The 23,904-nt window shown below is 41.4% G+C and overlaps 1 protein-coding gene across 1 annotated transcript in view; it reads right to left on the reverse strand.

Annotated features, from left to right (window-relative positions):
- The window catches only part of CEP112 (centrosomal protein 112), a 159,058-nt gene that overhangs the window by 4,873 nt on the left and 130,281 nt on the right, over positions 1-23,904 (reverse strand). The window contains exon 24 of the mRNA XM_068210027.1: positions 12,076-12,165. Coding sequence (XP_068066128.1) covers positions 12,076-12,165 — 90 coding nt within the window. The remainder of the gene's footprint in view (positions 1-12,075; positions 12,166-23,904) is intronic.

Raw genomic sequence — 23,904 nt, forward strand, 5'->3', positions numbered from 1 at the left:
AACCACAAATCCAACCCTCAGCCTCACACCTGAGGAAGCCACGAGTTCCAAATCCCAGCTCCCAGAGCTTCCACAGGTGAGAACCCGAGGCCGAGTTCATCCCGGCACCATCCCATGGGAAAAGCAGCTCCCGCCAGAACCTGCATTATGCAGCGTGCAATTATCAATACAAAAGGAATAAAACAATCTGATGAAACGTTAGGAAAATTCTCCCTCTGAGTCACCCCGTCAGGCAGGAGGAATTGCCAAATCTCTATGCAAATGGACAATTAGAGGCTTTCCTTGGGAACTGCAAGGAAGTGATGCCACTATGCAAATCTGAAGGGAAAAAAAAAAAAGAGGTGAGACAGGAAACCTCGTTTGAACTCTGCTTGTGTATAAGCCAGCGATCAAAATTTATGTTTTTGAGAGCTACACCAATAAATTCATGCTACTATTTCTATCAAGGCTTCCAAAGTTATGCATAAGTGGTCTGCCAGGATAAATATTTTCTGAGCCAACAGCTCACTTGGGTGGGGACCTTGATAGAGCAGAAACATACATTTCAGTTGATTCAACATGTTCCATTTATTCTTGGTGAGACGAGACCAGAAACAGGCAGCCAGAGCACCAAAATGCTTTTATTTCCTAAATTTTGATTAATAACCATCTATTTAATGGCTAAGAGGATCTGGATGATCACCTGGCCAATATGCAGATGTAACAGAAGTTTTCATACAGCTCTGTGAGGGAAATAATAATTTTCTAATTGTGCAAGAGTTTTCTTGCAACCAGGTCACTGGTTTTAACAGTTTAATCTGCAGCTGTCCTCTAAATAAGTGCTTTCACAATGCTGGGAACATTTGTTATTAACTTTGCAGAGCTGCAGAGGATCATTCTCTTTTGACAAAGGTGTTTCTTGGAAAGCCAGCAAGAAATGTTGTATTGTGCTTTGAAGTATGGAGATATCTTACAGGGTCAGCTGAGAATGGAGAGGGAGAATGAGAAACAAGCCCTGGTAGCTGCAGTTTGGCTTGGGACTGATCCCTTACTCTGTTTCAGACACAAGACATGCACTTTTTTTTTGCGGTGAAACCTGTTCTTTTGGATACAATTCCCATTTGTTTGAGCAGACAAAACATGCTACTTACAGCTCTGCTCACTGGTAATTGCATCACAATAAGATGAAAATAAGTGCCCAGCTGTTTCCTGCCGTGTTATGGTAAACAACCTGCTGGTATTTTTGGCTGAAGTCACTATCAAGGTTTGTTGACCCAAGAGATTAAAATAGTGCCTGGCAAAAATCTAAATCACTTATTACAACTGAAAAATAACACCCAGTGGGCTAATGGGTATTCATTTTAATGGCAGAAAGGTTTAATTTTTTAGCATTTATTTTTCACCAACGAAAGCTATGTCTGCAGGGATAGGGTTTTTTATGCCTTAAAGGCTTTTTTGTTCTTTTACAGCCTCAAGCTGCCTCCCTAGGATCCACAAATACTGTGTCTCCTCTTGCACACTTGAGGGACGTTTAAAATTGCAATTCTTCATCCCTCAGGAGGGCTTTAGTCGGCTGGATGAGGATGGCTCTATTTCATTTACTTGTGTTCATTTTTCTTCAGTCCTGAAAAAGTTTTTTTTTTTTTTTGGTTTTTTTTTTCCCTTTGAAAATTCATTTTGGTGAGCTGATTTAATCCATGAACCCCCAGGAAGGTTTTATAGCTTTTAATATTAAGCTGCCACACTGGTCTTTGTTTATTCAGGTTGATGGCTAATATATGAGGTTTGGAGTTTGACCATCAATCATCTTTGGTGTCAGCAGAAAGCTGAAGTTGCCACACATAGCTCATGTGTGCTTGGTCACCTGGTAAATCAGTAAAAAAAGAAGAGACCAACAGTGACACAATTATATAAAGTGATGCAAAAATGGGAGTCGTAATTCCACAGACGACACGGAAATTATGTTGGGCACTGACCATTCTCAAAGACAGAAAAGCTGGGTTTGATGCCCAGAAGAGAAATATACAAACCTGAGCTTTCCAAACCAACCAACCCAGTGCTTATCAGCAGAATCTCAGAACTGTTCAGGTTGGAAAAAGCCTTTAAGGTCAAGTCCAACCATGAAGCAGCACTGCCAGAGTTCCTCAGCACCACGTCCACACACCTCTGCAATCCCTCCAGGGATGGTGGCAACCACTTCCCTGGGCTCTGCTGCAATTTTACTGCTCCCTGGAGTCTTCTGCTGGCACAGCTCAGCTCTGCAGCCACCCATCTTCTCTACAAACCTCAGAGGGATGTTTGGGAGCTGGGTTAGGAGCGGGTGGGAGCACAGGAATGTGCTCCACTGGCTCCTCACTGTGCTCCATTCTCTCTCCTTCCTTTCTGAAAGAAACAACCCAAGCACATCCAGGAGAAATGCAGCATCTTCAAGGTGACCAGATGAATTTCAGCCACGTGCTACCACCTGCCTGCAAAGCACAGGGTGTTCCGTGTCTCGTCCATGCTCTCCACCAGATCCTGCTCAGGTTCCCAACACCCAGCTCTTCCCTCCTGACATCCCACAGCTCTGTGATGCTGAGTTCATCCCTACTGCAAAATACCCATCTCATAAAAACAAAAAATCCAAAATTCAAAAGCCTCAAACAAATACCATCTTCTCTAGACCTTCCAGCTGTAAAGGACTTTATCTGAGCCAGGGGAGCATAAGGAAACTGCACAAGAAACTGAAGTAAATGAAGGGACCACAGAAAGTTGTTCAAGTTCCTTTAGGAAAAAAAATCTTGTCTTGAAGGGCATGAAGTTAATTTTGTGTTTATGTCAGATAAGAATCAAAAGACAGTTGCTTTAACCAGGGTGTTGTGGCTTTTTTAGTATCTTAATTTCTGCCTGTCTATAATATTTATGCAGGCTAATGTGTGCCAGGGAATACTAGGATAGTGACCAAAAGGAATAATTAGAATCTTTTAGTTGTTATCAAATTTTCTCCATGTTTCAAGGTGAATAAGATGAGAAAAGTTATTTCTTGTCTCTCCTAAATCCTTTCCTATATCAACAGTTGTGTGCTATAATGCTGTTTAAGAGAAGAAAAACCTTTTTAAAAAGGTTATGGATCTGTTCTGCAACATCTCTGAATGGAGACAGGAAAGATCTGCTGAAATAAATCTGAAGACAGGTGAGGGTAAAAATAACCCTTTCAGTCTTAGGGAGATAATTTAATCTCAGAATAAAGTCTCCTCCTTCTAAATGAAGGCTGTGGTAGTAGTAGTAGTAGTAGTAGTAGTAATAATAATATAAATGATGCATAGGTCAGCTTCATTCAGGTGAAAGAATTTTCTGAAAGCACTGTGAAAAGGGCAAGTGAAGAATAAAATATTACAATGCCATCCCAATTAAAAAAAAACCCCATAATCAACAGAAAAAACCAACCAAAAGAATCCACCAAAAAATAAAAACCAAAATGCAAGTAAAAAACCAATCCAACATGCAAAGAATGATTAATCACTTGTTGTTTGTATCCTCCCTAATTGCAGGGACTCCTCCTTTGCTTTTCAGCACTCCTGAAGTCTAAGTGAGCACAGCTCCACTCCTACAAAACCTCTGTGAGTCCAGATGTGCCCCTTCCTCCCTCAGCTGGCCTGGGGGACGCTGAACAATGTCCCCAACCCAGGAACAAACCAACCAAAATTGGCAATTTCCATAACTTCCAGATCCCTCCAACCTCTGTTGTAAGAGAACATTTAACTGGAGCTTGAAGTCTTCTGAAATGGTTTTTCCTAATGAAGAATCCAATGATGTATCAATTGTTTCAGTGAAGATCAAGGTCTGCACATTTGTCTTTGCAGAAAATCACCAAACACAAATATCCGCTGCTTTAGAGTCCGGTTCCAGGCAGAGGGAATTTTGACTCTTGCTGTGCAAGGGCTGTTGAAATATGGCTCTCCCAGATTTGGAGGAACAGCGTGCAACTCGATACAAATGTTCTCGAGTTCTTAAGAAAAGTAATGAATGCCATAAATCCCACAGATCTGGCTCAGCTGAAAACAGCGACCAGGCAAGATCAGCTGAGCAAGTTATTTTGTCAAGTGAACACCATGTTGCTCTCCACTGAGAAAATCCTGCTGGAGCACCTCCCCTGTCCTGACAGTTCCAATAAAAGATAAATTGGTGGCATAGCCGTCCCCTTTGTGTGTCTGTCTGTAGCCAGTAAACCATCCCAGCATCCAAGACATTTTTGCCTTGTTGTTTTACTGACCCATGGGGACCTCCAGCCCTGCTGAGCTCCTCGCTGGGCACTGAGTTTGCTGCTCCAAGTCATTTTTTGTCTTCTCTCAACCTGCATCCAAGTGGCCTTGTTACTTCAGTGGCTTGTGTTTTCATCTCTCTTTTCTTGAACAAGATCTCCCACCTGGAAAATCCTCTGATTGTAGTTAAGCAATCTGAGTCCATATAATTCATAGCTGCAAAAGAAGCTTTTAAAAAAAAAAAAAAAAACCACCAGTGGGCTGCATATGGCAAGAACAGCATTCCTGGGACTACACGACTTGGAGAGGAATAAAAGCTTTCACTGTCAACACCATGGAACAACCAGGAATGTTGTGGCTAGAAAATTCACGCTGTTCTCTCAGCCCCCCCTCTCCAGGGCCCTGCTATTGTTCCAGCTGGGATTTGGAGGATCCTGGACTTATTTTCTTCTCCTTCCAGATGACTCATGGCAGATGCCATCTTTGTTCCCCCTGCACTCTTCCCCTCAGCTGCTGTCACTGCCGTCCCTTCGCTGGCCCAGGAGGTTGGGATTGCAGCAGGAGGGCTGTCCCCTCCACAGGGTGAGGGAGACACAGGGGGACACCCCGCTGACACCCCCCGATCCAGAGGAGCCAGACCCAAACCAGCCCAGGTGCTCCCCAGTGCTGCTGGGCCGAGGCTGAGAACATGGAATCACAGAATATTCTGGGCTGGAAGGGGCCCACAAGGATCATCAGGTCCAACACATGGGGTTAATTTCTGCCTCTGGCCATTCCTCATGCACTATCAGGATAATTAAGTCTGAAATGAAGCTCTGAGCATCTCTAACACCACTGTTGGAACACATTTATGCGTTTCAGTTTTACATTCCAGCACGTGTCACCTTCCACACAATCCCTGCCATCCGGGGTGGCTCAGCAGGGAGAGGTTCCAGGCCCTGATTCAGGAGGTGCCGAGTGCTCCCCAAGGCCAGCGAGGGCTGACAAAGCTCAGCAGCAGCAGCATCAGGATCTGCATTTTCACACCGTGAAAAGCTTGTGTGAACAAGCAAAGTTCTGTAGATAATAACCAGAAGTTACTTTTATGACCACCATTTCCAAGAACAAAAATCCAAGCAGAGTCTCAAGTGGAAAAGCAGCTGCCAGGCTTGCAGAGCCTCAGGGCTGGGAAGGATGGGCAGTGCAGCAGAAGCACAGCTGCACTGCCTGCATGCAATTGCCATGGATGATGATTCAACTGACAGCAAAAGAGTGCCTTAGAATTTGCATGAAGGTAAAGATCACCATAAAGTTGGTCTTTCCCAATCCTTTTTAGCTCCATCTCCTAGAAAGAGACTGGGAGTTTCCTAACTGAAAAGGCGTTGCTGGGAGCACGACTGGAGATGAGGTTTTGCTGCTCTGCTCTTGTGTCATCCACTGGCTCCTCCAGACATCCCCACTTCCTTTTTCTTTTAATTCCTTGCATTAAGCACCAATATCACTGTTCCTTGTAGTCCTACTTCGGCAGCTTCTGAAAGAGCAAACTTCCCTTCATGGATAATGCGTAAGCAAACCACAGATGCTCTAGTATGAGGTACTGCCTTCTTAAAAGGACAGTCTCTCCCATTCACTGTTATTTAAGACAAAGAGCAAGAAAAGTGACATTTTAAAACACTCTCTAATTCCTGCATGCTGCCATATGCTTCTATTCTCTTTTGGTAAAAATTCCCTTTTCCCTTTTAACTATTTGTCCCGTACTTTCTGTTTGCCTTCTTTCTCCAGCTGGCCACCCAGCTGCAATAATTTATTCTGTTCTGTTCAGGAGGTGTATATTTGTGTATTTTCCAGTTGTGTCTGATTACCAAAGCTAACATTTGATCACTGACTTCCACACATGCACCCCTATCCTTGACTCTTTTCCTTTGACAGTTGCACAGTTGGTGAGAGCCTCCTCTCCCGCAGTTCCTGCCATATGGAGCTCCTGGGAACTTTTAACTCCATTCATTTCCAGCTCCTTTCAAATCCCACCTGCAAAGCTGTTTTTCTGTGCTTGAATCTCAGCTTCTATCTCCTCCTGCTAATCTGAAACCTCATGCTATACAGAATAATTTACTATATTCCTTGTAATTCTCTTCCCTTCCATAGCTCGCCATTAAAGGAAATGAAACACAAATATAAAACGTGGCAAATGCAAAATCCTGCTTTATCCTAACAATCTCAGTCTTAATTAAAAACTATTGGGGTGCCGTTGTATCAAAGTGATTAATGAATATATCAATGGATTTGAGACATCTACTAAGGTAAAAAGTAGTAGAATTGGGCTCCAAATAATGTATGTGGTCATTTATTGTACCTAAAGTCCACAATGCCTGGAAGTGTTCAAGACTGGGCTTGGAGCAACCTGGCCTATGGAAGGTGTCCCTGCCCAGGGCAGGGGGTGAGACTGGGTAATCTTTAAAGTCCCTTCCAACCCAAACAAAATTTGATGACATCAACATTGCCATACACCTATGGGGCACCTGTATCCATGAAAGGTCCCTTACAGGGATAGAACCAGGATCAGAGTGACTCCTGCCCACCAGTCTCTACTGGGAAGGCTGAAGAGAGACCCAGAACCCCCTCAGATCTGGATGCTATGGTCTGTGTGTGCCAGACAGCCCGAGCAGTGCTCCCACTCCCACTGGATTCTTCACTGCTTCTCTGTGGCTCTCCAACTTCTTATTTTCAATAAAGATACTTCAAATTTGAAATTTTCTCACCAGTTAGAAAAGAAATTCTCTATTGTGCAGATGTGGAACCATCAGATTTTCAGCCTGTGGGGAGCTCTGTCCCTCTGCCTGTTGGTCTCCTGCATTTTTCACAAGGTTTTATGGTAGGAAAACAGCTGAAACACACAGGTCCCTCCCGACCCCAGCGCTGGGGGTGTCAGCAGAGCAGTGGATGGAGGAGATGACAGAAGGTCCCTCCTCAGCCACACAGAACTGCACAAAAACACTCTTCAAATCCATCCATCCTGCTGGTCAGAGGCAGAAACCACAGGAACTATTTTAATGTGACAATACCTGGTGCAGTTCCTGAAAGTCACAGTGGAAATTTCTTTCAGGTTCTCACTCTTTTCCCCACGGCTCCAGAGGCTGCTGAGCCCCAGCAAGGGCTGCTCTTGGTGAATCACTGCTGTGGTTTAAGATCCTCCACATCCAGCCTGGGCTTCCCATTTCTGTGGGAGCAGAGATGGGTCTCTGGGGGAGAAATTCTGGAAGCGTTTCAGTGCTGTGGGTTGAAGCACGTGGAGCAAACAGCAGAATTTCATCAGCACCTCCAGCCCGTGCTGACTGGTTGGATCTCAGCCCCCAAAGTGTCCCTTGGCTCGGTGACACAAAGGCTCCCTCCACCCTCCTCATCTGCAACCTGGGCTTTTAAATATGCTAATCTAGAGCTTATTTGCCTGATTCTGGGTGACTATAATGTTCTGAGGATGCAACACTTGGAGAAAATCTGGGAATTTGAGACAGGTATCCCAGGCTGCCATCTGATGGTATTTAAAACTCTGATACCTTTAAACCACAGAATCGTGGAATGGTTGGGGTTGGAAGGGACCTTAAAGATCATCTTGTTTCAATCCTGCTGCCATGGGCAAGGACAACTTCCACTAGATAATTTCTAAGAAGAAATAGCCCAAAAGCCCTAAACTAAAGAGTTAATATTACTCAAGAGCTCCAGCCATCAGATTAAGAACTACTTGGGACTCATACCGTGGGCATCAATGTCTATTGCTCATGTGTGTCTCACTGATTCCTTGCTCCCAGCTCCACAAATCCACTGGCAGCAGCACTATTCCCACCAAGGAGAAGGTGTGGCAAACCTTAGAAGTTCCTCTGTGCTACACAGCAACTGAAATTTCAGAAGGATGCATCACAGCATTCATCTAAGAACAAACATATTTAGTTGGCATGGAAACAGTAAGTTGGGCTGAATGTGGTAAATATCCAGCAGTCATAAGAAAATCGAGCAAGTCAGGATAATAAACATTAGAAATGAAAACTGGCTGAATGCTTTTGAATCATGGCTCTTTTACAATTATCACTCCTGTTTTCATTTGAACATGAGTGAAATCCACTTAAACTAAGCTGCTCCATTTTATGCCAAATACTTCTATAACATCCTCATTCAGATAACTCCTTTCTCCTTTTTTTATAATCTGTTTCAGGAAAAAGAAATTAAAGGGCTGAAAACCTCCATTGCTATTCTCCTTCATTTCCTCAGCAATATTAATGAATTGAACATAATTGATTTTCTGTCTCGGAATTTCCTTTAAAACTCTATTTATGACTTGACTGTTTGAAGGTATCCCCATGGTTTGAGTATCTATAGGGTTGCTGCTTCAGTTGATTGCAAACATGAGGAACTTTTTTCTCCTCTGTTATCCCAAATTTTATATCATACTCAACCCAAATCTATGGCTAGAAACATTTGAACAAGGAATGAACAGAATAGGACTTTTTTTCTGAGACAATTCTTGTGTGTAATTCCCAGAAGACAGATTCTTGGAGCTTTTTAGTAAACTGAGTTGGGATAATTACCCTTCAAAAAAGAATCTGAAATGAAATGAATGCTAAAGAAATCTATGCATTATAGAAAAAAAAAAAAAAGATCATTACCCTGAATTTTTATACAGACCCCAATTCAGCAAGACTTGTTGCACATGCCTAAATTCCTGGATTCATTAAGCTCTCAGTGATGTGTGTCATTTTTAATTACACATTCACAGGATGTTGAGCCTCCTGTATGAACAATGGAGATTTTTTTACTGTGACTGACAAATGCACAAAGCCACAGGATTTAAGAAATGATGTTTAGTAGGAAATTTTGTCTCACATTAGATCCAGGCACACCTCAGAGACAACCAAGGGATACATTCACTCCAGAAGTACACGATACAGGAACACAATGGCATCACTGGACAGGAAGCTGATCCCACAGTTATGTAGGACTGAGATACAAGAAGCTTCACTGCTGCTTTGCAAGGAAATGGTTTGGACACACCCAAATTTGCCAGAAACCTTTCCAGACTGCTTTAGCAGTCCTGTGACCATATATATTCAACAGTAACAATATATATGAAACTATATATTACAGTTTTCACATTTACTGCCAGTTTACCACTTTCCATGAATACAGTTATTTATGTCTCAAGATGTTGGACATGTAATTTTTAAAGGAAATATCCAACATTTTGACCTGAAGAAAGATTATACAGCTCTGGGACTCCACTCTCCGAGTGCAACATTACACTGGAAAACCAGGACAGGGACAGGACAACCTTTATGGAAAAGATAAAATTATTTAAGCCAGCACTTTTGAGAAATGTGATTGGAACCCATCATCCAGAGATCATTGTCATATGGCACCACTGGTGAGACAACACCGACACAAAGCGATTGCGTCGACCCACATTGTAAAATGGGAGAGAAAAACTAAACAGGAGGAAACACGAGTTCATCCAAGAACACAAAGTATGGGGATGGAAAAGCTCCATGAAAACAAGAGCTCCTCTCCCAGTGCAGCGCCACGCTCGCCTCCAGAGCAGCTCAGGGCTTGCTGACAGCCCAAAGCATTTTCTCCCCTTTATTTATAGGATAGTTTGTGTCTCTGGATGATTATAACAACGAAAAGTTAAGCCTGTGTGATCACCAGAGGGTCACTGTGATAAAGAGTTAAACTTGGTGGCTCTGTCAGTCACTCTTAAAGGCTGAAGAGTTATGAGGACATTGCACTGGAAAAACGGCCAGCATGGAGCACTAAGATACCACCCAACAAGCCGTAACGAGAAACAGCTTTTTAGTTTTAATTAAAAGCACAACAAAATGTTTTTTCATGTCTCATTCATTTGTTTGTTGTTGTTATAGAATCAAAACATAAGATTTTTCCTTTTAATGAGAAACAGAAGCTCTTTAACCCTCGCTCCTCCTTATTTATAGATATGTAAAAGCTTGGAAAAGTGACTTTTGTAATGGCGCCAGCACAGATCTCCATGTTTTATGCAATTTTGATTCACACGGTATTTGGTAAAAGCAGAAATCAAGTTACTGCCCTGATTATTTCAAGTCCCTGATCAGCTGATGAGTTGTTAACTACTGTTAACACTTGATGAACATGTTTACAGGTAGCCTGGCCAAACCCAGTAACTGGAAACATGTCAGACCCGTCACTTTTGCATTTTTCTTCTGGAGAGATAAGCAGAACTAATGAATTAACCAGTCACAGAGGAGACAAGTAACAACTTCCAAAATGTTTGTCTGCAAAACAGACCAAAGCCACCTAAACCAAACCAGCTTCAGGGGCTCCAGCTGCTTCAGAAAGTCCCAATGGATGGAAGGCAGAGACAAGACCATTGAGGAACTTGGATATGAGCTCTACCAAATCTGCCAACACATCAAGCTCAAAGGTGAACAGCACAGTGTGACTGAAATAACATTCCTCTTCCATTATACTGGGGAACAGGATGTTACCATCTGAACCACTCCTTCATTAATTAAGTCTGGACAGGAGAGTTCTGAAGGCTGGTTTGGAGCAGATGCTCATGTAGGAGGAAACCTTGAAGGCACCCTGTGAATCTGCATGTGCAGCTTTCTACCTCTGTATTTCATGAGTTACTTTTTATTTCTTCTTCTGGATCCTTCTGAAAACGGGTCAGGAAAAAAAAAAGCAAAATGGCAGTGGCAGAGACTAAAGAAAAACATTAAAAAATAAAAAAATTGGAAGAAGACATCCCTCCCAGCCTGCAGCCAGTGCTGTTCCCTGGGAGGGACAGCCATGCTTTAAAGAGCTGATTTTCCTCCTTCTTTTCCAGGAGACTCTGAAGCCAAATGCAACGTTTGTACGCCAGCTCACTCACTACACCAAACTCCTCCAGTGCTGCAGGCTCTGCAGCTAAGGATGAGCCTGGCCCAACATCTGGGTTTGGGAGGCAGAGGGGGGGACAGAAGGGAACAAACAGCTCATCACTGACACTCCAGAGAGGAAATATATTAATTAAACACCAAGGGTGACAGAGAATTCCCACGTGCCAGTAGGATGACAAAACTGAGGAAAAAAAATCTGAAATTAATGATTATTACTCTTCTATACCCACCCCAACTGATTACTCCTGCAGACATAGAGTCAGAAATGCTTTATGTAGGATATATGCTGTTGAAACTGTTTACTCAGCACCAAATAAAGTTTTCAAATGCTTCAAAACCTTATTTGTATTAGGAATACATAAATTCCTATCTGCTTCAGACATTCATCACCTGCATATTCTTCTGAATATTTCAATTTAATCTGGTTTGAATGCAGATCATTGACCTTCTGTTCCAACACTGTCTGTAAACACCACACTCTATTTTGCTCAAAGCATACTAAATAATCTCTGACTTCACTGTAAGTGTCCAGAAAAAAATTAGCACTATTAATCATCTGAAACTGTTTACAGACATGTTTGGACAATGAATGCAGAAGATCAGGACTAAAGATTATTTTTAGCTGTTATTGTCCAATTTTACTTTTCTCCATACAAACCATTAAAGAACAGGTTTGAATAGTCTCAGAAACCTTTATTAAAGCACTACAGGCAGTTGCAAACAGTCAGTTCCAAATAAATGCACCATTTAACAGCTAGAATAGCTGAAATACCAACTTGCAATAGAGAGTAGCAGATAAGTATTTGCCTGAAGGGTTCAGACAGTTTAATTCTCTTTTATTACCAACAAAACAGAAAAGAAAGCTAGCTGAGAATTCTGCAGGAAAAGATGTGCTTTTGCTTTGAAGGAAGGGATTATTTTTAACCATTGCACCTCCTTGCTCAAGGGGTGAGGACAGCACCCTGTAGTAGTACCTGCTCCTGGGCCTTCAGCTCGTTGCGCTGGAGCCTCCTCTGAGCATCATAAACCTGCCCACGGTAATTCTCCACCTCGTCCTGCAAGGCCTGCAACAACAGCAAAACACACGTGAGAAACATGGGATGGCAGCAAAACTTCCAGGTCACGTCTCCAACGAGCTGGGGAAGGACGTGGAGCACTGTGAGCCCAGCTGGACTCGGTGCTGAGACATGACAGAGGCAGTTTGGCCACTCAGAAAAGTTACAGGTGAGACCATTGACTGAAAAATAGTTATATCTTAAAAGTCTTATCTTATTATAGGCTACTCATCCTAAAAATATATTGTTTTTATATCTTGTTATAGACTATTCATCCTAAAAATGCAAGAAATACTCTCAAAGGTTGGAAGGCAAATGGAAATAATGCACCATTTGCATTTGCAAATGTCCCAGGTTTTTGCTGTCATCCTATCTGCACAACCTGAGCTTCTTAGGAGCAGTTTTGCAGTGTACCAACAGTTTTTTTTTTTCTTTAAGCCAGAATAATCCTCTCTCTGGAAAGCAATGTCTGGAATTTGGAGTGGAAATGTATTCCATATTACTGAAGTGGGATGCTGGCCGAGATGAGGGGCTCCCCTCCTGCCCTGTAGTCAAATCTAGCACGTGATCTACAAATGAAGTATAAATGGCAATAAATAAAAGGAATAATATGATCCTGTCACTTTACCACAACTACCCAATCCTTATTTAGTTAGAAGTAATCACTCCTAAACCAAGCTCATAAAATGCATCGACAAATTTATTTTGTCATGATTGTTCTCCTTATACATTTATTTTTATTCCAGCAGTCACTCAGAGCCTTGATCTTTTTCTTACATGCTTAACAAAGGAACAGCGTGCCCCAAGGAACTGATAGTCTGTGTTATTGCTAACAGATACACACCAAACAAACAATACAAAGTTTCAAAGATTTTTTTTTGTTTGTTTTGAAAGTTTCCTCCTCATTGTTGGATGTTTGAATACACGCTTAACATTTACTTACACATTTACTAAAAGCTTAGCGATGTTGTCAGCTTGAATAAAGGCATTGTTAACTGCAAGTGCTGACTCCAAGCAAAGTGCACAATGTGGATGGGGGATTGACACCAACACAGAGGCGGCTGTGGCTGCAGAAAGGGAATATTTTGAGTTATCTTTTGTATGGCAGGAAATCGGGGCATTGATACCCATCAGAAAAGCAGCACGGGGCTGGACCGGGGAAGGGGCTCGTGCTGCAAATGCCACTGAAGGAGCCCTCCAGTGCTGCTTTTAAAAAAGCTGAGCTGCACAGAGGCCTTCTGCAGAGCACCCTGGAGTTACAGAATCATTAAGGCTGGAAAAGACCTCCCAGATCATCGAGTCCAACCTTTGACCAACCCTACAATGGTCACTAAATCGTATCATGAAATGCCACGTTCACTTGTTTTTTGAACATTTCAGGGATGGTGACTCCACCACTTCCCTGGGCAGTTCCAGTTCTTGACCATACTTTCAGTGAAGAAATTTTTCTTAATATCCAACCTAAATCTCCCTTGCTGCCCCTGCCTTTCCCTTGAGAGGAGAGACCAAGAACCCCATGGACTCAGGGAGTTTTGCAGGACCTGCCATATGGTTTATGTTTGCTTCCAGCGGTCCAGGGTACCTGTGCACAACTCAGGATCATTAAAAGTCCTCATGGTGCAAAGATTTAACAGCAAAAATGCCTCGCTCTTTTCCACAGCACCGAAATCCTGCACTCTCCAATAATTTACAGGCTAAAATTGCTATTGAGATAAGATAAGAGGACTACTTATGATAGATCTTGCATGCTGTTTTGAAGTGATGCCAGGCATTAACTTTAAAGTCTTATAGCTGTAAGACTGTTACATGTTCTGATGCCAAAAATTGTAACCAGACCCAAGCATGAACTTCAAATCTGCCCAGGGACTTTTATGCTATCAGAGCTTCTGAGAAATGTTGAAATCCAGGCTTTGAATACATAACCCATCTTCAGTACTCAGCAAGTCTTGCAGGACCAGGAATTTGCATTAATATAATGAAATATATGTGGGAATTATATGTGAACTGTAGGCTTTTTGTTTGCTTTTTGTACATCTATCTTGTGAGGTAAAACACAAACAAACATAAAAGCTAAAATGAGCAGTGTAGATATGCAGTAAGGAGCAGGGTCATTCCAAATTTCAGGAAGATCACCAAAAACCCAATTAATTCAACAAAGATCCTGCCATAACCCCACAGTGTCCATTCATAACCAGCCCAGGATGACTCTCAGGAACATTCCTGGAGCACATTTTGGATAAACTACAAAGTATGACCCATCTTCTCCTGCTCTTTCAGGATCAGCTTTTCCAGCCCAAATGGTGAAAAATAAGGAGGGGAGAAACCTCATCACACATCACTCATCCTTCCCTTGTGCTCAAGAGCAAGTTTGACCCTTTCACAGGACTTTGAAGCTGGCCAAGAGATAACATTTAAATGTTTAAATACATGTGAGTCCATATAAATGAGTTTGTGCCAGAAAACAGATTTCTATCACCCCCATCCGCAGGTCCTGAGTACAAAACTGGATCTCAAACTGTTCCTGCACAGGACAGCAGCCCCGTGGTGGCAAAGAGAACTGGTGCCCTGCTCCTTCCTTCCCTTCTCCACTTTTACATCTCTTATTTACAACAAACTTCTGCAGAGGATAAAAGAAGAGGTTCCTTTAAATCGGAGGGTTTGCAATGCATCTGAAAGTCATTTAATTTGGGAAATTCAGATAACACAGCCTTCATTAGGTTCACCTACTCTAGATAGTGTTTGCCAGCATGGAGCACACATGTTTTATTTCATTAGGAGAGCTGAAAATCTCTTAAATTTAAATTTAGAAAGAAAGTATTTTTACTATAGCATGTAAGTACAGCAAACTAACAACTCTTCCAGTTATCCATTCACCATTTGTCCAAACCAGAATTTACTGTATGCACTCCCAGATTTTTCCAATCACATCATAACTGGCTGTTGGCAGGTTTTGTACTGGGATGGCAAAAAAACAACTCAGCTAACTCCTTGGATCAATCACAAATACCTTTACTGGACCCTTTTTGGACTATTCCTGTGCTGCATAAATTCCACGAGTAATTAATGTTCATTTGAGTACTCCAGATATTGTATCAGCACAATGGCAAAAAAAGTAAAACCAAAAGTTCAGCATTTGATCAAAGCCGTGCCAAAATGAAAAAGTAACATCAGAATCTCATGGTTGCTGTAGATTCCTGCATGTGATTAACTCTGAAAATAGCAATTAGAAGTGCACAAGTTTGTTGCTCGTGATTTTAATTTTCTAGGAGGGATCATGAGAGATGTCATGAATAATGCACCTTTTTGAAGATCACACTGAAAATTCTCTCTGTAGTCAAAAAGCCTCACATGCAGTGGCCAGAGCCTGAATGCTGATGGCAATTCCTGAAGCTACCAGAACCTCAGATCTTTCTCTGAATCAGACAGGGAAGCTTTTGCCATATAGAACACTCTTAAAAACAGCAGAGGATTTACCCCAGGTACACCCCAGAACATTTCTTTAATAAAATTAAACAACATTTTGTTTTGTTTAGAAATCCAGTTTTTATTCTACTTCAAAGTGTCACATTTTGCCCAAAGAGCAGCAGAGCCTATGAGTAATAACTGCCAAGATGAGGAAAAAGGGATTAAAAATAAAAATCCAGGCCAATTTTTAAGCGTCAGAGGCTTTTTTTTTTCCCTGAACAGAAAACAAAACTTAACTTATTTAGTTAAATTTTTCCAGGTTCAGATGAATTCCTGTCCCTCAGCTGTGCTAAGCTGACTTGCATCACTCTTATAAAGACAATATTATTTTTTTTTAGTTAAACTGGCTTTCAAATGCCATGTAAACATGTCTGCTGTTGAATGTCTACACCATACCTGACCTTGGAAGTGCTTTGTGTTGGCCAGAGAACAAAGAAATCAAATGTTTTCTTTCCAGCCCAGATATCCTACACTTTGAAAAGCTCTTAAAAATGTAAATGAGATAATAAGCTCCAATGCAACAATGTGGGTGAATTACAGCCGGAGAAAGGGAAAACTCATTTGATTTATTTCTATAAATGGAAAGGATCCTAAAATAAAATCATATTGTTTGGGTCTCACACAGCATCGAGAGGCAAGGGAAGGATGAAGGGAAAAGGAACGGCTCTGAGAAGGCGCCGCTGGAACATTCCGGGCAGATTTTGGGACCTGGAGTGGAGTTTGTGGATGAGCCCATCCCAGTCACTGTGATCCAGAGCCATGATGTGGAAGCAGAAAGGAACCTCTGAGCTGCATTTCTGGGTAGGCATCTTTTATTCCCCCTATTATCCCACTGGGGATGGATTATCTCCAGCAAAACATTTAATGGAGTTTATTTCAGCCCCAAAGGGAGTTTATTTCAGCCCCAAAGGGAGTTCATTTCAGCCCAAAATTGAGTTTATTTCAGCCCCAAACGGAGTTTATTTCAGCCTCAAATGAAGTTTATTTTACCCCCAAATGGAGTTTATTTCAGCCCCAAATGAAGTTTATTTTACCCCCAAATGGAGTTTATTTCAGCCCCAAACTGAGTTGATTTCAGCCCCAAATGAAGTTTATTTCAGCCCAAAATGGAGTTTATTTCAGCCCCAAACAGAGTTTATTTCAGCCCCAAATTGAGTTGATTTCAGCCCCAAATTAAGTTGATTTCAGCCTCAAATGAAGTTATTTCAGCCCAAAAGGGAGTTTATTTCAGCCCCAAACAGAGTTTATTTCAGCCCCAAACAGAGTTGATTTCAGCCCCAAACTGAATTGATTTCAGCCCTAAATGGAGTTTATTTCAGTCCCAAAAGGAGTTTATTTCAGCCCCAAACTGAGTTGATTTCAGCCCCAAACGGAGTTGATTCCAGCCCCAAACGGAGTTGATTTCAGCCCCAAATTGAGTTGATTTCAGCCCCAAATGAAGTTATTTCAGCCCCAAATGGAGTTGATTTCAGCCCCAAACGCAGTTGATTTCAGCCCCAAATGAAGTTATTCCAGCCCCAAATGGAGTTGATTTCAGCCCCAAATGGAGTTGATTTCAGCCCCAAACGGAGTTTATTCCAGCCCCAAACGGAGTTGATTTCAGCCCCAAATTGAGTTGATTTCAGCCCCAAATGAAGTTATTCCAGCCCCAAACGGAGTTGATTCCAGCCCCAAACGGAGTTGATTCCAGCCCCAAGGGAGCAGCACACGCGGGGTTGCTGCCCGTGGAGCTGGGCCTGTGGCTCCAGGAAAGCTGGGATGGTGCACGGGATCAGAGGGATTCTGTGGGATACCCGAGGGGCAGACTGAGGCTGGGAAAAAAGCTGTTTTTTTAAAAAAAACCCAACTTGTAAAGCACAGAGTTTTGACAAGGAGCCCTAAAGAGACAAAAAGGTGCAGCGCCAGCATTCCAAAATCCCTTGTCAAGGCAGGAATTAATTTTTGGTGTTAGTTACTGGGCTTGATCTAAATCAACTAAAAGCTGGTAAGAGTTTGAAGAATCCCAGGAACAAGTACGGAACAGGAATGTAGGAAGGATTTGGTCTCTAATATCTGAAAACTGATTTGATTATCCTTTAACCACGGGGTATTTTTCCAAAGTGTTGGATTACCTGAAAGAAAATTCAGTTCTGAAGAATTACATAAACAGAAACAATTACAATTCTTAATTTCTGTGTATTGATTACAAGTGCAAAGAAACTATTTATAAATGTGACATGTTTTCTTTCTTTAACCTGAAATAATTTCCTATTCTGTGTATGTTCCTGAGAATAGATAAGGCTTGATTCCTGATCCCATCACATCAATGGGAAGCCATGGATCAGAACCACTTATCTCTCTTCTCTGAGGGTTGAATAAATAAGTGCCACTTTGAAAAAAAAAAAGGAAAATTTCCTAAAAAACTTAAGTATCAATGTATTTTCACTTTGAAACAGAAAGTGCCAGCAGAAAAGTTGCTGCTCATCCTGATCAGATTATGCCAGATAATGTCAATCTTTTTTTATTAGAAATATGTAATTTTTATTAGCAACTCTGCACATATGGATGTGCATCTGTATCAAGGAAAGCCCTGGAAATTTATGACCAGTGCAGAGTAAAGCTACCACTAAAGGTAGTGAGAGTTAGCACTTTTCATCTTCAAAGAATGTTTCAAATGTTACCAAATTAATATAATTAGTTAATGAAAGATGCAGTAATAAAAGCTACTCTAATTACCTACTGTAGTCTTAATTATCTCCTTACTAATGCCCACAGAAGAAGGCTTCCACTTTGCATCCTCAAAACATGTGCCAACAATAATTCTGAATACAGGCCTCTCTTCAAGTGCCTTCTAAATTCAATTTACATCCATTGATGTGTTTTCTCTCCTCCTTCATGAGAAGAAAATCTCTGGAACTTTGAGAAAAAAAAACCCCATATGAATGTTAATAAAAATTAAAGAGAATTGTCTTCCAGAAATACACACGGAGATGATTAAAAATTTTGTCATTAAAAGATTTAATTTTCAAAATCTTTATCTCTCCATTAAGCCAGAATTAGAGGCTGTCTGGGCAAAAACTCCTTTACATTAAGTGGTCTCACAATTTAGAGTCAAATACAACTCTATCCAAAGGAAGCAGCCAAGAATCCCATCCAGACTTCTAAAAACAATCATTAATTTTTTCTACAACATTTCATGAGATAAATAGATCGATCTGGGTTTATTACTACTATAAATAAATTGGGCAAATATATCTGTGAAGACCATTGATGTAATGCCATGAGTCTGAGCAAAACAAGGGTGTTTGAAAAGTGAATTAGTGATGTTTGAGCCAAATTGTTGGGGCATCCTCAGCGCTTTTTGGGTTTTCACTGAGCTCCTGCCCACGACACTGCACACAAAAACCTCTGCACTTGGAGTTCTCTCTTGGTTTTGGTGCAAAGCAAAGGAAATCTTCTGGTTTTAACCTAATACATATGTTTGCTGCTCACATATGGCAAAATTCCTTTCTGGTGGGAACTTTTTCGCTGTTGTTGCAACACACTATATATCCAAAAAGTTTCCTTTGATGTTGAACTATTGCTCCACGACTCATTATGCTACTGATTCAATATGAAAGGCAAAATTTCTGCAGTTTCTGTTAAAACAACGGCTTGGTTTTTGCAAACAAGGTTTTCCACAACCTATATGCAGGGGCCCACATTACTGCAAGAGAAAAGAAAATCTATTATTTTACACAGAAAATAGTCATGGTGTTTAATAACACAAATTATTTCTCTGTCCTATAGGTACATTACAATTGCTATTATCACTGTACAGAAAATTTAGGCTTTATTACTCCTCAGGAACAGAAATCAAAATGCCTTAAGCGATATTTGACATCTCTGTTTCCTATTTTACTTTCACTGAACTCCCAGCCTATTATCATCAGTCCAACTTCAGGATCTGGTGAAGCTGGGAACGGCTTTGGATGGGTAGGGGAAAGAGGAAGACCTACAGAGGCTGCTCCTCACAGTGTCCCACTATGCAGTGACATCAAATCTGTGACTTTTCATGCCTAATATTTAATTTTAACCACTAAACACTATTTCATGAAGAGTGAACGTGAATTACAACACAGAATGAAAATGCAAATTGGTAATACCTTTGTAAATGTGTCCCTACAAGAGCTGGTTGCCCATTTTCTGCTGCCATTATGAAAAAAAAAAATTCCTTGGTCAAGAATCAGATAAAAGGTGTAATTTCCAAAGGCACAGAATTCAGCATGAATAATACGAGCTCCCATTTACACCACGGCACATTGGGAAGTTTGGCTCACTTTGCTAACATTTTAAAATGGGAATGGAGATCTTGCAAAATTCTCCAAGCTGGGGGCTTTGCCCATCCCCACCAGTCAGGCAGCTCCCTGCTGCACCAGGCTGTGGCTTAGGAGATTTGCCAGCAGGAGATGCCCCTGGGAAGTCTAACAAATCCTGCCCTTGAGGGACTGTGGGAAGAAAGAAAGAAAGAAAGGGGCTCAGGAAGAAAAGGAATAATTTGACTCTAGGAACAGAATCAAGTCTCTCCAGCAGGAGGGGAAAAATGTAAAGTAGGTCATTTAACATAAAAGAAAAATACATGCAAACATTTTGCAGTGTGGCAGGCCCTAATGTAAGCTATTTTCATTTTTGACAATTCATGGGCAAGAGACTGACTGCCAGTACATTATAAACTTGGGATCATCAGCAGTAGCTCCTGAGCAGTTCCATAACACTTCCACATCAGTCTTCATCTGGTGTCTTTTGGAGATCACCTGAGCACTGCTGGCATTCTCAGTATGCCTATCTTTTCCTGCTTTGCTCCTGGAAGGTATAGATGTGTGCTCAGCATTTTCTCTACACACCTAGTTGAGCTGACCGAAGTTCTAGAATAATTTTCCTACAAAGTCTTTAGGTCTATTAGAAGGAATGCTTCCCTGTGAGGGTGGTGGGGCCCTGGCACAGGGTGCCCAGAGCAGCTGTGGCTGCCCCTGGATCCCTGGCAGTGCCCAAGACCAGGCTGGACAGGGCTGGGAGCAGCTGGGACAGTGGAAGGTGCCCCTGCCCACGACAGGGAGTGGGATAAGATGGGCTTTAAGGTCTCTTCCAACCCAAATCTTTTCAAGACTCGGTGATTCTAAGCTACATCCCTCAAATATCTTGATGGCACCAGCAGGGCTATTTGTAGACATAAAATTAGGCAGGAGCTTAAGCATTTTGCTGAGTCAGGGCTTCACTGCAGGACATTATAAACTCAATTCTTTTGAAAGGCAAAGGATGCCATAAGGTCCTGCAGAGATAACAGTTCAAAGAAAACAGCAGCAGAAATTGTAAAGTCGGGCATTTTTGTCAGGGGGAGCCAAGGAGGGAATTGGTTTTGCTTTGTTTTAGTGGCTCAGGTGACAGGAGGGAAAGGGAGGCAAGGTTCAAAGGCTGTAATAAACTGGCTTTCATCTGCTTTTCTCAACGGGCCACAAAACCCAACAAGCACTTGCCATGTCCAGGCACTGCTCTGTCTATGACCAGGACACTTTGGGGCTGTTGTGATGAAGTCAATCAAAAGCCTGACAGCTGGAAGATTTACTGTAATATTTACCTGGAGTATTCTGCAGTTTGCTTTAACACTGATTCCCCTTTTTCCCAGCCTGCACGAGTGCCATGGTCAAGAGCAGTGCAGAGGCTGCCAAAAGAAGAAAAGCCCTGACCTGTTTCCCCCTTGCACTTGCCCAGGCTTAGGCAGAAACACCAGTGGTGCACATTTACCAGATAAAATGAATCTTTTAAACCCAAAGATACCATAACATCTTAAGCATACACTTATAAAGGAAAAGTTCAGAACTCCATTTTAAACCACTTATGAGAGGATTTACCAAGACTCTGCCTAATGTTCAGCTGACGCTTTGTCAAAAACATTTATCACGAAGCTTTTGAAGTTTCTTAGCTCCCCCCAAGTTATTAAAACTTGAACTGCAGAGTTTGTTATCAGCCTCAGAGCACACACAAAATACATCAGGTATTTTTTCAGTCTGATTTTGAGACTATTATACAAAATACAACACTCCCCATCAGGTTAATGTCTGACAGATAATGCTGAGCAGGCAGAACCCCTGCGCCTGATTGATCCGCGAGACAATTTTCATTTCCTAATTTGCTTTTTATTAAACACTTTGCAATCAAAGGGAACGGTGAGGAGTCTGCCACTCTCTGAGCAGGTTTCCTGTGAAGACCTGATGTCGGCTTCAACATTTTCAGGCAACTTCTTGAATTTGTGATGCTCTGTCTCAAGAACATCTAAAACGTTGTGTCAACACTGTGCTACTGAAAAACTGCTATTGTGAACACAAATTAACCAGCAAAACATCTGGTTCTGCTGCTTGCTGTACTCTTAACAACAGTTCTGCAAAAACAAACATCAGGGGTTGGGGCAGAATTTCCTGCAATGACTTGGAGAACGCCGGAGTTGTGATAAAGCAGATTTATCAATCCCTGGCTGAACGAGGCAATCTTCTGCTGCCCGGGGCTTCATTCCCAACCAAGTTTATCACCAAACTGCCACTTTAAGTGGGTGTTCAGATACTTCACACCTGGAGCCCGCGCAGAGGCTCCAGCAGACCCCTGGTGCTCTACAAATGTCTCTTTAAAATGCATTGCTCCTCACGGATACACGAAGACATGGAAATATAAACATTTCTAACAGGCCTTACAAAGCCTCTTATTTGGTTATGCTCTTTTAAAACAGAAATATGAAATATTTCTAATCAATGGGCCAATCTGATTCCCAGTACGTATGAAAGAAAAGCTATTTATTTTGTGCAATCAAGTGCTCAGTATTGCTGCAATTCTCCCATTACATAAAATAATATACATTTTCTTGCACACAAGGCACACACAAAGAAATCTAATAATGTCTTTTTACCTTTCAAAGTAACCTTAATCAACAAAATTAACTCGCAAGGCAAACCACTGCTTTTTGAACTGAACAAGAGCGAGCTTGACTCAACACATGTGAGATGTGAGAGGCAGCAAAGTAATATCTGCTAAAATTATGTCTGGAAGCCAAAAATGGGGCGATCCTTGACAGGGGAGGATGCACACTTGGAAACTTGGAAATTCTTTTATTCCAAGTCTTTAATGACCTCCAACTCAATTACATTTGCAACAAGACATGACAATGCAGTTGCTCCTATTTAAAAGTATGAGTGAAAACGGAGTATTTTTGAAGCCTGATTATTTTTTTTTACTTTTTAATCATGTTGAGATGAAGCTCATTTACTTAAAAAGAAAAAATGAAACAGAACATCCTCTGCAGCTGGTCAAACAGATTACAAAACTCTAATCTCAGTAGCCTGAGGAAAACCAAAACTGTTTTTCAAGTATCTATTTTATAGAGCATTAGCTTTATACTTTTTAAAAGAGGCATTAACACAACTGATCAGAACATCCCAGAACGTTTCTGATCTAGTTAATCATATGACGTTATGACAGAGAATCTTGCTGTCATAATGCCAATGTTTCTAAACATTTCTAAAATCCTTTAAGTTCTTTTTTTTTTTTTTTCCAAATTAGACATGGGGAAGATCTATTTCAGTTTCTTCAGAAGTTTTTCTGTCCATTTTAGGGCTCTACAAAAGTAGTGCAGAGTATTTCAGATGGACAGACACACACATAGCATGGAACAATGTCAGGCTCCATGACTTATTTAAATATTTCTGATAGCTTTTTATACAAAACATTTTACTCTAATTCCTGCATAACTCGTTTCTGGAAGTCCTCCCCACTGTATTTCTCTAACTCTGTTGTATTCTTTACAGCTGTACTGTACATCAATAAAAAAAAAAATCAGAATTTGTCTAGTTTAAATTTATTGGGTATGTTTCCCTTAAAAGCAATTATTTAAACATTCAAGCCTATGCTGCATTTTTTGGTGCTAATAGTTTCTCCAGTAGAGGTAAGAATAAGGTGTAATTTATACACAGGCAAGCTAGGAAGAGGATAAGAGGGGAAAAAGCACTCGCCAAAGCAATTGCTGTGCCTCAGATACAGTTTTAGTGGGGTGTCAAGAGCTCTTATCACAATTGTGACAAAGCAGATTGATTTCCATTGAGAGCTTTTGGGCTTTGTTTGTTTGTTTGTTTGTTTTGTGGGTTGTTTTGTTAAGTCTGTTTCAGCTTAGTTTTGAGCTGAAACTCTGCTGTTTCAGATCTTTCTGCTGTGGCAGAAAAGTCTTACATGAAAAGGCACAGGAACAGAGGAGCTCAGTCCTGCTGAGGTATTTGTGACTCTAGC

The sequence above is a fragment of the Anomalospiza imberbis genome, chromosome 19 (genome assembly GCF_031753505.1).
Source record: "Anomalospiza imberbis isolate Cuckoo-Finch-1a 21T00152 chromosome 19, ASM3175350v1, whole genome shotgun sequence".
NCBI classification, from domain to species: domain Eukaryota; kingdom Metazoa; phylum Chordata; class Aves; order Passeriformes; family Viduidae; genus Anomalospiza; species Anomalospiza imberbis.